The sequence below is a fragment of the Chlorocebus sabaeus genome, chromosome 14 (genome assembly GCF_047675955.1).
Source record: "Chlorocebus sabaeus isolate Y175 chromosome 14, mChlSab1.0.hap1, whole genome shotgun sequence".
Taxonomy (NCBI): Eukaryota; Metazoa; Chordata; class Mammalia; order Primates; family Cercopithecidae; genus Chlorocebus; species Chlorocebus sabaeus.
Window position 1 is genome coordinate 98,119,251 of NC_132917.1, and position 14,516 is coordinate 98,133,766.

General features: G+C 53.4%; 1 protein-coding gene across 1 annotated transcript in view; it reads left to right on the forward strand.

Annotated features, from left to right (window-relative positions):
* Window positions 1-3,311: 3,311 nt before the first annotated feature.
* The window catches only part of CNNM4 (cyclin and CBS domain divalent metal cation transport mediator 4), a 53,441-nt gene continuing 42,236 nt past the window's right edge, over window positions 3,312-14,516 (forward strand). Inside the window, exon 1 of the mRNA XM_008008033.3 lies at window positions 3,312-4,820. Coding sequence (XP_008006224.2) covers window positions 3,419-4,820 — 1,402 coding nt within the window. The 5' untranslated portion in view covers window positions 3,312-3,418. The remainder of the gene's footprint in view (window positions 4,821-14,516) is intronic.

The window sequence follows — 14,516 nt, forward strand, 5'->3', positions numbered from 1 at the left end:
CACTTGCACATTCGCTTTCTGCCATTCTCACTGCCTGGTTAACAGAGAGCCGTGCATGCATCCAAGCTTCCTGACCCAGCATGTTAATAGACCGCTATCTCCATGCTGTCCCCACGGTGGGAGAGGTATTTCGACGTGGGAGATGCAGAAAGGGCAGATTCCCTAACCAGGGTTGCAAGCTGGCAGCAACTGAACCTGGACTTTGGCCTGGGCCCCGTGTGCCTCTTCCAATAAGTGATACTGTTTATCTTTTTATTTTTATTGTATTATTTATTTATTTATTCATTTTTTGAGACGAAGTCTCACTCTGTTGCCCAGGCTGGAGTGAGTGGCATGATCTTGGCTCACTGCAACCTCCACCTCGCAGGTTCAAGTGATTCTCCTGCCTCAGCCTCCCGGGTAGCTGGGATTACAGGCGTGCATCACCTCACCTGGCTAATTTTGTAATTTTAGTAGAGAAGGGCTTTCGTCATGTTGGCCAGGCTGGTCTTGAACTCCTGACCTCAGGTGATCTGTCCACCTTGGCCTCCCAAAGTCCTGGGACTACAGGTGTGCACCACCATGCCAAGCTAATTTTTTATTTTTTAAACTTTTAGTCGAAATGAGTTTTTGCTATATTGCCCAAGTTGGTATTCCCACATTTAACCTAAGTATCTAAAAAACTTATTTTTCCTTTTCTTTATTGGCTTCTGTCATTAGACTCAGTGCATATGAACAGAGCTTCTGAGTGTAGACAGCCTGAGAAGGGTAAAATAAAAAGAGCCAATTCATACTTAAGCAGAAAAAAGACAAATAGAGAAAAAAATAAAATCTTAAGAAAAAGGGAAAAAATAGCCAATTGATTGATAATAGAATAGGAAAGTTTTAAGTATGGGAGGTGGGGGTAGGGATGGAGCAGGGTGCTGGTGTTACAGTTCGCTAGGAGATGAGGAGAGCTGGGCTTGCTTTGAGGCAATTCAGGTGGCTCTTCCTGATTGGTGGAGACAGGGAAGGAACAGGCAGTCAAGGTTCTGCTTTTGTTCTGTCTCAGCCAGTGCCCATTTCACTGCTCCTATGCCTCGAAAAAACTGGCCTGCTGGGCACTCGCTACAAAGTATCCGCTATGAGTGGGACCCCTACTTGCAATAGACTTCTCCTGGCGGGCCTAGTTACAGAATCCTCTACCCCTGCTAATATGGCTTTCTTGAGTCCAGGCCTCTCTGCTACCACACCTCCTCCCAAAACATTGTATGATTGTTCCTTTCTGTTTAGGCTCCTTCCGTTTGGTAGTGATTGTTGCTTTTATTAGCAAACATTATACCAAAATGAAAATAAGGCCGGGCACGGTGGCTCACGCCTGTAATCCCAGCACTTTGGGAGGCCGAGGCGGGCGGAACACAAGGTCAGGAGATCGAGACCATGGTGAAACCCCGTCTCTACTAAAAAATAGAAAAAAATTAGCCGGGCGCAGTGGCGGGCGCCTGTAGTCCCAGCTACTGGGGAGGCTGAGGTAGGAGAATGGCGTGAACCCGGGAGGCGGAGCTTGCAGTGAGCCGAGATTGCGCCACTGCACTCCAGCCTGGGCGACAGAGCGAGACTCTGTCTCAAAAAAAAAAAAAAAATAATAATAATAATAATAAACACAAGTGTCAGTGGGGGAAGAGAGTAAAGTGGGTTCTGTGTCTTCAGTACTGGGAAAAGATTTGCTGTGAGACCTGGTGGTCAACCCAGTACCTGATCTTCTCTGTGCACCTCTGCAATTATTGTAAGGATGTTATCTGTCTGTCTCCTTCCCCCTCACAGGGTGGGCAGCTGCGGTCTTCCTCATACACCCTACTGACACAGGGGTGGGGCCATTCAAGAAGCAGTCACTTCAGGGATAGGCCCACTGCCGCACCTGCCTGCTCATGTCCACAGGCAGCTGCCCAGCTGATCAATCACCACAATTTGGGGTTAGGAGTTTGGTCCTGGAAGGCAGGTAGCCACAACTACTACCTAGCCAAATAATATTCTAAAGAGCTGTCCTGTCGTGTTCAACGTCTAGGTCCACGGTTCCCGCAAGCTTAGCGAAGTAATGCTCTATCATTCTTACCCGCATTTACAGATGGGGAAATGGGCTGGGAGATGACAATCTGGAGGGACCAGGATTTGTGTCTCGGCTCAATTTCTACATCTCTAAATGGAAATAATTCTACTAACTCTGAGGGTTGTGGGGGGAATTTAATGAATATATGTGTTTACTTGTTTATCTCCTGTTTTCTGTTCTAGACTGTAAACCCAATGGGCAGCTACTTCGGTTTGTTCACTGCTCTATTGTCAGAGCCTAGAACAAGTGCCGGTACGAAGTAGATGTTCAATAAATATCCAAACCTAAATGGAAGCGACAGGAGACAAGTCTAGGCCAGAGCCCGGCCCTTCTATAACCTTAGTTCCCCAGATTTGCCTTCCACATCTGGCAGCCACTGGTTGATGGAAGCATCGTCGGGCTGGGGCTACGGCTGGGGCTGGGGGAAACTACTTCTGGCCTTGGGACAAGGTCAGCAAAAATCTCAGCAGCGAGGAGGCCAGAAAAGTCCCCAAGGGGCAGGCTGCAATGCCAGCCTAAGCCCTCAGGTTCCCTTTTTCTTTTTCTTTTTTTTTTTTTTGAGACGGAGTCTCGCCCTGTCGCCCAGGCTGGAGTGCAGTGGCCGGACCTCAGCTCACTGCAAGCTCCACCTCCCAGGTTTACACCATTCTCCTGCCTCAGCCTCCCAAGTAGCTGGGACTATAGGCGCCTGCCACCTCGCCCGGCTAGTTTTTTGTATTTTTTAGTAGAGACGGGGTTTCACCCTGTTGGCCAGGATGGTCTCGATCTCCTGACCTTGTGATCCGCCCGTCTCGGCCTCCCAAAGTGCTGGGATTACAGGCTTGAGCCACCGCGCCCGGCCCCCTTTTTCTTTTTCTACATCAGGAAAAGCACTTTTCTCGCCCTGCCTGCAGAGCGGGCCACCCCCAGCTGCAGGCTGCCGGGACGGGAAAGGAGCCTCGCACGATCGGCCGGGCGAGGCCGAGGAACAGGAACGGCGTGGCGAGGAGACCAGGTCCCGGAGAAGGAGAGCCGACCCCACCGGCAGAGAAAGGCGGGGAAGGGCGCGGAGGCGGAGCACTGGGCCTGTCCCCGCCCGCGGCTCTCGCGCTCCGGCGCTGCTCCACCTTAAGCGTCTGGACCCCCTTAAGGGCAGGGGCTGGAGCAGCGAGCCCCGGGGGCGGGACCTCCAATGCAAATGAGGGGCGTGGGCCGGCGGGGCGTGGCGGGCGGGGCGCTGACCTGACGTCAGGCTCGCGGCCCGGGCAGTTGGCTCGGCGGCAGCGGAGCGGCCGGAGCGGCCGGAGCGGCGGTGCGGAGCTGGGCCGCGCGGCGTGGCGCGGGGAGCGGCGGCGGCGGCAGAGCCAGAGCAACATGGCGCCGGTGGGCGGGGGCGGGCGCCCGGGCGACGGGCCGGCCCGCGGGCGCCTCCTCCTGGCGGCGCCGGTGCTGCTGGTGCTGCTGTGGGCGCGGGGGGCCCGGGGCCAGGGCAGCCCCCAGCAGGGCGCGATCGTGGGCATGAGGCTGGCGAGCTGCAACAAGTCGTGTGGGACGAACCCCGATGGCATCATCTTCGTGTCCGAGGGCAGCACCGTGAACCTGAGGCTGTACGGCTACAGCCTGGGCAACATCTCCGGTAACCTAATCTCCTTCACCGAGGTGGACGATGCCGAGACCCTCCACAAGTCCACCAGCTGTCTCGAGCTCACCAAGGACCTGGTTGTCCAGCAGCTGGTCAACGTGAGCCGCGGGAACACGTCCGGCGTGCTGGTGGTGCTCACCAAGTTCCTCCGGAGGAGCGAGAACATGAAACTGTATGCACTGTGCACCCGGGCCCAGCCCGACGGGCCCTGGCTGAAGTGGACGGACAAGGACTCACTGCTCTTCATGGTGGAGGAGCCTGGGAGGTTCCTGCCTCTCTGGCTGCACATCCTTCTCATTACGGTGCTGCTGGTGCTGTCGGGCATATTTTCTGGCCTCAACCTCGGGCTTATGGCCCTGGACCCCATGGAGCTGCGCATCGTGCAGAACTGTGGCACCGAGAAGGAGAGGCGCTATGCCCGCAAGATTGAGCCCATCCGGCGCAAGGGCAACTACCTTCTCTGTTCGTTGCTCCTGGGGAACGTGCTGGTCAACACCTCCCTCACCATCCTTCTAGACAACCTCATCGGGTCCGGCCTCATGGCGGTGGCCTCCTCCACCATTGGCATTGTCATCTTTGGGGAGATCCTACCTCAGGCCCTGTGCTCCCGACACGGGCTGGCTGTGGGTGCCAACACCATCATTCTCACCAAATTCTTTATGCTGCTCACCTTCCCCCTCAGTTTTCCCATCAGCAAGCTCCTGGACTTTTTTCTGGGCCAGGAGATTCGCACTGTTTACAACCGGGAGAAGCTGATGGAGATGTTGAAGGTGACGGAGCCGTATAATGACCTCGTGAAAGAGGAGCTCAATATGATCCAGGGTGCCCTGGAACTCCGCACCAAAACCGTAGAGGATATCATGACTCAGCTCCAGGACTGCTTCATGATCCGCAGCGATGCCATCTTGGACTTCAACACCATGTCCGAGATCATGGAAAGCGGCTATACCCGCATCCCGGTGTTCGAAGATGAGCAGTCCAATATTGTAGATATTCTCTACGTCAAAGACTTGGCCTTTGTGGACCCTGATGACTGCACCCCGCTCAAGACAATCACTCGCTTCTACAACCACCCGGTGCACTTTGTCTTCCATGACACCAAGTTGGATGCCATGCTGGAGGAGTTCAAGAAGGGTAAGGCTGGATGTAGTTCCCCTGGTTCAATTTCTTCGAGACGCCTCTTGTCCCCTGGCGTGTTTTGTGTCTGCTGGCTTTAGTGTTCTGTTTGTGTGACTCTGTGTCCCTTTGCCCATCACTTCCTATGCCTCTGAGGTGAACGATTTTGGAGCAGGAGACCCATTCTCAAGTGTCTGCCGTCTGCCAGCTAGTATGCTGTGTGCTCCTGATGAATCAAAGCTGAATAAGACACACTCGCTCCCTTGGAGGGCTGGAGCAAGGCCTCAGGGAGCTGTTGAAGCAAGACAGAGTAAGATACCTGAAAAGAGGCCAGGGTGATGGAGATTTAGAGTATGGGGTGGAGTCGAGAAGGGGCTGGGAAATTGGGGAATTCACAGGGGAAGGTGCTTTTGAAGAGAACCTTAAAAGGTGGAGAGGCTTGCTGCTTGAGGCAAAGGGAACCCCGCAAGCAGAGAACCCGAGTGGAGAAGCAAAGGTGTGCTGGTGGCCCAGCGGGTGGTCCTGTTTCGTGGGCATAGTGGTTCTGATGCTCAGTTGTCAATGGCTGGAGTCGTTTGGGGCCTGGTGGTGGATGCTAAGTTTGCTCCCAGCGTGGAGCTACAGGTTTTTGAGCAGGGGAGTGATGTTATTGGAGGTGCCAACCCACAGAAGCAGAATTGGGAGGTCTCTAATTGGCTTGCTGCTCAGAACAATGCCAAGTGGTGCTTTCGACTATTCAGCAGACGCAAGCAGATTAGGTTTTGGTAATTGTCCCGTCTTTCCCTGGCGCCAGCATTAGCTTCCCTCCAGTGGTCTTCCGGAGATCTTCAGCTGCCTTGCACTGCCTTGTGTTTTTTTCTCACCTGGGTTCTTGGCCATTTCGCAGGTAGTTAGACATTTGGAGGGTTTACTCATCAGCCTCAAAGCTCAAGGCACACACTCCTTTTCTTCCAGCAAAATTTCCCTCCCACCTCTGCCATTCAGAAACCCTCAAAGTGGCAGTAAACAAGCCAATTATGGAGTGGAACCCTCCTAGGCTGAAGGAAGTGAGGAGGCAGAAAGGGAAGCTCTCTCTTTTTAAAGGAATGGGGGTGAGGGGCTCATCCCAAACTTGAGGACTTTGCTTTCTAAACACCCTCCCAGCCTTCATTCTCGTAGGAGAGCTCCTGCTGGCTGAGGCCGCTCAGGCCGACCTAGGGCTCGGAGGGACTTCGGAATCCTAGCAGGGAGTGAGCTGGCAGGTGTTTCTGTAACAGAGAGTGGAGGACAGCTTTGTAGCGGGATAGGCAGGAGCTGGCTTTGCCAGGTTTGGTCTGAAAAGATGCTGGGGTCAGGGCCAGGGTGGTGGGTTGGTACCCTCTTAAGTTCAACAGACTGAATCTCAGCATCGGAGCTGAGGACCACTTGAGTAAAGTAAGCTAGAGTCGGGGAGAGCCCTGGGGAAGGTGGCCTCCCTGCAGAGACTGGAGAGAGAGACCCCTGATGGTGAAGGCAGAGGCTGTGGTGGGGCAGGGATGGGGGCGGCTTTGGGAGTGCAGAGCCAGGGATCAGGTTTTCCCAGGTACCCGAGCCTGGGACAGGAAAGCAGTGAGGATCTGTGCCCCACCCCCACCCCAAGCCTTGGGACCTGAAGACTTCTCTTATTGCTTGGTAGGGAAACTGATAAGGACCCTCCAGGGCAACTTCCTCCTCACTGCCTCTGTGGTGTTTGGGACTGTGGCTTGTGACACACCCAACAGCACCTTCTCTCAATTCAGTTGGGAATCTGGATCTAACCAGTATGGATTGGTCTGACCAGTCTCCCAGTCCTGATCAGCAGGACTGAGCTCTCTTGGGTGGGAGCCTCCTGGGTCTTGAGAGGGCTGTCTTTGGGCTCTGTCTTGTCAAGTGTCCTTTCATTAAGTTGGGAAAACAGAGCTAGCATCTCTCAGGCCAGAGCAGAGCTCTGCTGAGCCAAAGTCCCCAGGTCAGTTTACTCCAGGAAAGTCTTCTCCTTAACAGAGGCCAGTCGCCTGAGGCCAAGCCCTGAGCAGTGCTGGTAATCCCAGGGAACTGCACACAGGCTGCCCAGGAGATGGTGAGAGTCCCCGCTCTCCACCCCCCATCCCCAAATGAACAGGCCCTGTGGCTTTATGCCATCACTTACTTCCCCATTCTCAGAGGTCTTGGAAAACCAGTTTTAACTCTTTGCTCACTGGGTTCCCTGCAGTGTGGCCTCTTCCAGACTTTCCAATCTGGTGTCCACCTTCTTAGTCTGCGATTGCCCAGGACACAGAACACACCTAGTGTCCATCTGCAATTTAAGAGTTTCTCGTCAGGGCACGGTGGCTCGTACCTGTAATCCCAGCACTTTGGGAGGGCGAGGTGGACAGATCACATGTCAGGAGATTGAGACCATCCTGGCTAACATGGTGAAACCTCGTTTCTACTAAAAATACAAAAAATTAGCCGGCCGTGGTGGCACATGCTTGTAGTCCTAGCTACTCGGGAGGTTGAGACGGGAGAATCGCTTGAACCCGGGAGGCGGAGGTTGCAGTGAGCCCAGATTGCACCACTGCACTCCAGCCTGGGCGACAGAGCAAGACTGTCTCAAAAAGAAAAAGAGATTCTTTAGGAGTCTGGTGTTGGGAATGCTTTTTTTTTTTTTTTTTTTTTTTTTTTTAGCTAAGAGAAGTGAGCAAGGTTAGAACAGCTGGATTGTTTTATTTGTTTGTTTATTGTTGTTATTTTTTGAGACAGAGTTTCATTCTTGTTGCCCAGGCTGGAGTGTAATGGCACGATCTCGGCTCACTGCAACCTCCACCTCCCGGGTCCAAGCGATTCTCCTGCCTCAGCCTCCTGAGTAGCTGGGATTACAGGCATGTGCCACCACCCCCGGCTAATTTTATATTTTTAGTGGAGATGGGGTTTCTCCATGTTGGTCAGTCTGGTCTGGAACTCCTGACCTCAGGTGATCCACCCGCCTCGGCCTCTCAAAGTACTGGGATTACAGGCGTGAGCCACCGCGCCTGGTCTTTCAGCTGGCATTGCCAACAGCACCAGAGTCAGAGCTGGGTGACTGTCTAGCCCAGCATCTCTCTCTGAGGGTCTGTTCTGGACCCCCTCCACCCCAGGTTGGGCGAGGGCCCTGAGCCTAGCTTTGCCAGAGTCCTTCTGCCCCACAAGTAATCCTGTTCTATCTAGGGCCTTTGTATTCCTTCTTTCCCCTCTCCAGCATTTTTTTTTTTTTTTTTTTTTTAGACAGAGTCTTGCTCTGCCGCCCAGGCTGGAGTGCAGTGGCCAGATCTCAGCTCACTGCAAGCTCCGTCTCCCGGGTTTATGCCATTCTCCTGCCTCAGCCTCCCGTGTAGCTGGGACTACAGGCGCCCGCCACCGCGCCTGGCTAGTTTTTTGTATTTTTTAGTAGAGACAGGGTTTCACCGTGTTAACCAGGATGGTCTCGATTTCCTGACCTCGTGATCCGCCCGTCTTGGCCTCCCAAAGTGCTGGTATTACAGGCTTGAGCCACTGTGCCCGGCCTGCCCCTCTCCAGCATTATAAGCTCTTTGAGGGTAGAGTCCATGCCTTCTTAAGTGTTTTCACTGCTCAGTGCTTGGTAAAGAGATGGGTCTCCAGTAAGTGTTGAACAAGTGAATAAACAATGGATGACTCTCTGGCAAACCCCACTGACCTTTTTGCTGTTATTTTTTCCTTTCTTTTTTTTTTTTGAGACAGAGTTTCGCTCTTGTTGCCCAGGCTGGAGTGCAGTGACACCATCTTGACTCACTACAACCTCCTCCTCCGATTCTCCTGCCTCAGCCTCCTGAGTAGCTGGGATTACAGGCTCCCACCACCATGCCCGGCTAATTTTTATATTTTTAGTAGAGATGGGGTTTCACCATGTTGGCCAGGCTGGTCATGAACTCCTGACCTCAGGTGATCCCCCCACCTCAGCCTCCCACAGTATTAGGATTACAGGCGTGAGCCACTGTGCCTGGCCTTTTTTTGTTTTGTTTTGTTTTGTTTTGAGACAGAGTTTCACTCTGGCACGCTCTCGGCTCACTGCAACCTCCGCCTCCCAGGTTCAAGCTATTCTTGTGCCTCAGCCTCCAAGTAGCAGGGATTAGAGGTACGTGCCACCCATCTGGCTGATTTTTGTATTTTTAGTAGAGATGGAGTTTCACCATGTTAGCCAGGCTAGTCTTGAACTCCTGACCTCAAGTGATCTGCCCACCTTGGCCTCCCGAAGTGCTGAGATTACAGGTGTGAGCCACCGCACCTGGCCCTTTTTCTGTTCTTGAACACACCAGGATGCTCCCACCCTGGGGCCTTTGCCCTGGTTGTTTCCTTGGGCTGGAATATTCTTCCCCAGAAGTCAGTATGGCTCACTGTCTTCCCAGGTCACCTCTCAGTGGGGCCTTCCTGCCACCTTATTTAAAACCGCACCCACCATCCCACCCCAACTTCCTAATCTCCCCTGCCCTGTGCTGATGTCCCCTCTTCTCATAGCACACATCGTTCTCTAGCATCTGTGTAATTTGCTGATTTCCTGTGTTGTCTACTGTCTGTCTCCTTCCACTGGCATATAAGTTTCAAAGGGCAGCTCTCTTTGTTTTGCTCGTCAATGTATCTCTAGCCCCTAGAAGGGCTCTCGGCACGTAGTAAGGCCTCCGTCCACGGCACTGAGTGAGAAAGTGAGTGAATGAATACCTGTCTGGTTTGGCAGAGGATCCTTCCCATTTTAATAGTGTTAGAATTCTGAGGAGCTGATGAGGGCAAAGAAAAATGGGTGTCGTGCACTTACCAGGTTCAGAGTTCCATCCACACAGGACAGACAGGAGGAGCGCCTGGGATGACATGTCGGGGACTGAGAGGTAGAGTTTGGGGCCTTGAATGTGATGCAGGGTTCCCCTCCACATGCCTCAGTTTCCCCACCAATAAGTGGTGTTTGACCACTGGGGGTTTACACAGCTTCCCTCGTTAGATGAGTCATGAAAGTGCTCCTGCACACTTAGAGATGGGCTAGGGGCATCGGTGCAGAGGTGGGGGCCGAGCGTCCCTAGGAGTAAGGCAGGGGGTACAGCCTTGTAGCGCTTCTGTCTCCCAGCCCACAGCAGTTAGTGCCAGATATCTGTGGAACCCCATGCTGTGTGCAAGACAGGATGCTAGGTGCTGCAGGACCACAGGAGTAGGATCAAGAGTTGGTGAGACAAGCCCTCAGGCCTGAGAGTCTCCTGTGATTTGAACCTTGGCCCTTCCGCTTAAACCTTGCCTAGAACTGTTTGCAGTACTGGGTGTTGTGGATGGGTTTGTCCAGCTTGGAATCTCAGAACAAAGGTGCCTCTAGCTCCTCCCGCCCCAGTTTGTGTTTTGCCTTCACCACTCTCCCAGACCCTGAAGCAAAGTAATGAAGGAAGAGGGCAGAGCTCCGCCCCCCGCTTGCAGCCCACCTTCCAGCTTCTAGCTGTGATCCACCCTCTGGGACACTCCTTCCCTCCCAGGTACTTAGCTCATCTTTAAATACCTTATCTTTCCCCACCCACCTTATAACCACCTAGACCCTGTACAGACCTGGGTGTAACTCCAGCCAGCCTGGTCACTGACCTGTGAGTTGGCCTTGGACCTGTTACTGCTCCTCTCAGCAAGTTAGTGTAGTATAAGTTGGTGAGAAAAAGCTAGAAATATTTTCATTAAAAACTCCTCCCGGCTGTGGCTCACGCCTGTAATCCTAGCACTTTGGGAGCTCTTTGGGTGGGTCACTTGAGTCCAGGAGTTCGAGACCAGCCTGGCCAACATGGCAAAACCCCATCTTTACTAAAAAAAAAAAAAAAATGCAAAAATTAGCCGGATATGATGGCACATGCCTATAATCCCAGCTACTGGGGTGACTGAGGCAGGAGAATCGCTTGAACCCGGGAGGCAGAGGTTGCAGTGAGCTGATACTGTACCACTGCCCTCCAACTTGAGCGACAGAGCAAGACTCTGTCTCAAAAACAAAACAAAACAAAACAAAAAACCCATATTTTCATCTAGGCCATGTCAGATTTTCCCACCGACTTTATTTTATTCCTGGAACAACTTTATAAAGTAAAGAAAAAACACTGCATGATTCTTTTTTTTTTTTTTTTTTTTGAGACGGAGTCTCGCTCTGTCGCCCAGGCTGGAGTGCAATGGCTGGATCTCAGCTCACTGCAAGCTCCGCCTCCCGGGTTCACGCCATTCTCCTGCCTCAGCCTCCCGAGTAGCTGGGACTACAGGCGCCCGCCACCTCGCCCGGCTAGTTTTTTGTATTTTTTAGTAGAGACGGGGTTTCACTGTGTTAGCCAGGATGGTCTCGATCTCCCAACCTCGTGATCCACCCGTCTCGGCCTCCCAAAGTGCTGGGATTACAGGCTTGAGCCACCACGCCCGGCCCACTGCATGATTTTTGCATTCACTTTTGGTTTCCGTCATCTAACACACCTTACGTAGCTTATCCTTCCCACCCCGTGCTCCCTTCCGCACCTGCTTGTTCTTTCGTTTGTTCAACCAACAGTGACCGTTTTGAAGCCAGTGTGTTAGACACTGTGTTGGCTGTGGGGAATCAGAGATGAATAAAACTGCCCCATTCACAGAACTCACGGTCTCCCGAGGAGAGAGACACGTGAACCACGCCTGGCTGCACAGAGTTCACAGATCGGGGCTGAGGGGCTGAGGGAGGGCAGGCCTGCGAGATGCTTCTGAAGTGAGAGTAACTGGACTCATTGGTCCTTACGGAGACCTGGGAGCCACGGCCAGGAAGTAGCTGTGAAAGTCTGAAGTTTCTAGCTTGGGACTCAGGTTGATGATGTCATCAACCGGGAGAGGAGGACGAAGCGACAGTTTGGTGAGGGCAGAGGGAGGTGAGTGGTGGTAATGAGAATGGTGGGACCCATCACTGAGCTCCTTCTCCGTGCCCAGCGTTGTTTACACTAGGGCTTCTCACACTGGACTCCCTGGATGTTTTGTTAAAATGCAGACTTGAACTAGAGGGGCTGGGTGTGGCCTGAGAGTCTGCTTTCTGACAGGTTCTCCGATGATGCCCATGCTGCTGGCCCCGGCCCACACCAGTGTGCAGTAACATCTAGGCAGGCTTGCAGGGGAAAATGCCCGCGTGGGGCTGGGGAGCAAGGCCAGGACAACACTAAAAGGTTTAAGAGTCAGCCAAGAGCAGGCAGAACGGGGAGAGAGAGCTGCCGGGCACAGTGGCTGACACCTGTAATACCAGCACTTTGGGTGGCTGAGGCGGGTGATCACCTGAGGTCAGGACTTTGAGACCAGCCTGACCAGCATGGCGAAACCCCGTCTCTACTAAAAATACAGAAATTAGCCGGGCGTGGTGATGGTCGCCTGTTATCCCAACTGCTAGGGAGGCTGAGGCAGAAGAATAGCTTGAATCAGGAGGCGGAGGTTGCAGTGAGCTAAGATCGCGCCATTGTACTCCAGCCTGGGTGACAGAGTGAGACACTGTCTCAAAAAAAAAAGAATGTGAGAGAGAGGAAAGGACAGCGCAGGGGATGTCAGCGTGTAAAAGCTGGGCTGGGGCAACTCCTTGATGGGGATGAGGAGAACCAAGAGGGCACGGTATTCCTTGGAAGGTCCGATGGGGTGAGGACCATGCACAGACTGTGGGATTGGACCTTAGGCTGTGGGGTGCCCAGCGAGAGCAGCCTCGGACAAGTGGTGCCCGAAGGCAGCTGTGCACAGGCTCTCCGTCAGCCCTGCCTGGTAAGAGCCTCAACATGGTGCTTTGATCTCGAGAAGCTGCCCGGGGGCAGGTGTATCTGAGAGTGACACAAGCTGGTTGATACTCTGGGTGTAGGCAGAGGTCCCAGCGGGGACAGCTGACAGAGCTGTGCCCAGGCTCCTTCTCACTTTCCCTTTGGTGCAGTGCTGTGGGAAGGGAACATGGACACGTGCAGGGGCCCGGTGTGTGCCAGCCGGCGGGCAGCTGCATCTCCTTCCTGGCTGGCCCCGCACAGCCTATGGGCTGATTCCCAAAGAGGAGTCAGAACTGAGGGGAGACTCACGTGTCTTCACTTGACAGTTTTCTTCCCAGAGCTCTGGTTTGCGCAACGGAAGGCACTGCCGTGCATTGAGGCCGTAATAGGTTCTTAGGTTATTCTGGTGTTTACTTTTCAAACATCTCGTATTTTTAACTAGGAAATCCCACTCCAGTGTTTTTCTGCTCACCGCTGGTCAGGACGGGAAGCACCGAGCAGATGTTTAACGTTGAAAATGGGTGAATACGCAGGAGCGCATCAGGGAACGGCCCTGCAGGATCAGCAGGGCCCTTAGGAAGGGGAGGCCTGCCTTGTAAGTAGAAGTCTGGGAAGACATTTCAGCGGAATCTGCTAGGGTGGGTAGACGTGGCGTTTTCCACTCTGGTGCGTGTTGCCCTGAGAGAGCGTGGACAAGACCCAAGGGCTGAGGGGTGAGCCTCGCCGTCCTCCACAGCAGCTGTGGGGTGTGGCTCGGGCCTCCCGGGCTGCTTCCCATCCCTTTCTAGAGGGACTTGGGGGTGCGGATCCCTGGGTGCCATCTCTCTGCACCCCTCCCACATGAACCTGGTTGACTGAAGAGCAAGGACATCTTTGAGGGGAAGGAAGCCTGGCCCCTCTGCAGGAGTCGCTACTACAGGCCTCCAGTCTCCTTGAGGGCAGGGGCCAGCATGGTTGTCCCACACTGAGCGCTGGCTCCTGAAAGGCCGCACAGTCACGCGGAGTGTGTATGGAAGGGCAGCCTGGGCCGGGCCTTCGTCGCTGCCTCGGTGACTGATTTTCGCAGAGCCTCCTGGTTCCTTCTCCCCAGCCTGTGGGGGATGGACAGGCTGTCTTGAAGCCTTCCCGTGGTCTTAGGGATTCTTGGAACTCAGCAAAACTGACTCTGAGATGGGTGAAGGTGCTAGAATTTCCAGAAGTAGCCGGCTGGCCCTCGGCTGAGGGGGTGGGAAGCAGCTGGCCAGTCGCTGCCGTTTGCTCCAGCCCCTGTGTCTGCTGCCACACCCGCCCTGCACCTCTCTTACCCCTCTCCTCTCACCAGGACGTCCTGTTGTGAGAGGGTCGGAGGCTCCATAAAGGACCCCTGGCTTATGTCATAGGCTAGAGCCTGGACTCCTTACTTCTGTGCCTATTCCACTGTTAGAGGATTTTCTTTCTTTCTTTTTTATTAGTGTTTATTATTTGTCCGTAGCCATAAAAGAGATACATCTCATTGCTGGAACTTGTCTCTATTAAAAACAAAACAAAACAACAAAACAAAAACCTTGTAACAAACAGCATGGCTGGATGCAGTGGTTCACACCTCTAATCCCAGTACTTTGGGAGGCTGAGGCGGGTGGATCACCTGAGGTCAGGAGTTTGAGACAAGCCTGGCCAACATGGTGAAACCCTGTCTCTACTAAAAAAATGCAAAAAAATTTAGCCGGTCGTGGTGGTGCACGCCTGTAATTCCCAACTACTTGGGAGGCTGAGGCAGGAGAATTGCTTGAGCCCGGGAGGCGGAGGTTGCAGTGAGCCAAGATCGTGCCACTGCACTCTAGCCTGGGCAACAGAACCAGACTCCATCTCAAAAAAAAAAAAAAAAACAACAAAAAACACAAAGAAATCCTTGTCTGCATGCTTTTTGGAACACAGTTTAGATGGGTTCTTCAGATTTCCCGCGGATAAGAAACGCAATCCATTTTATCCCCATCATCCTTTGGGAGTCTCTCAGAGC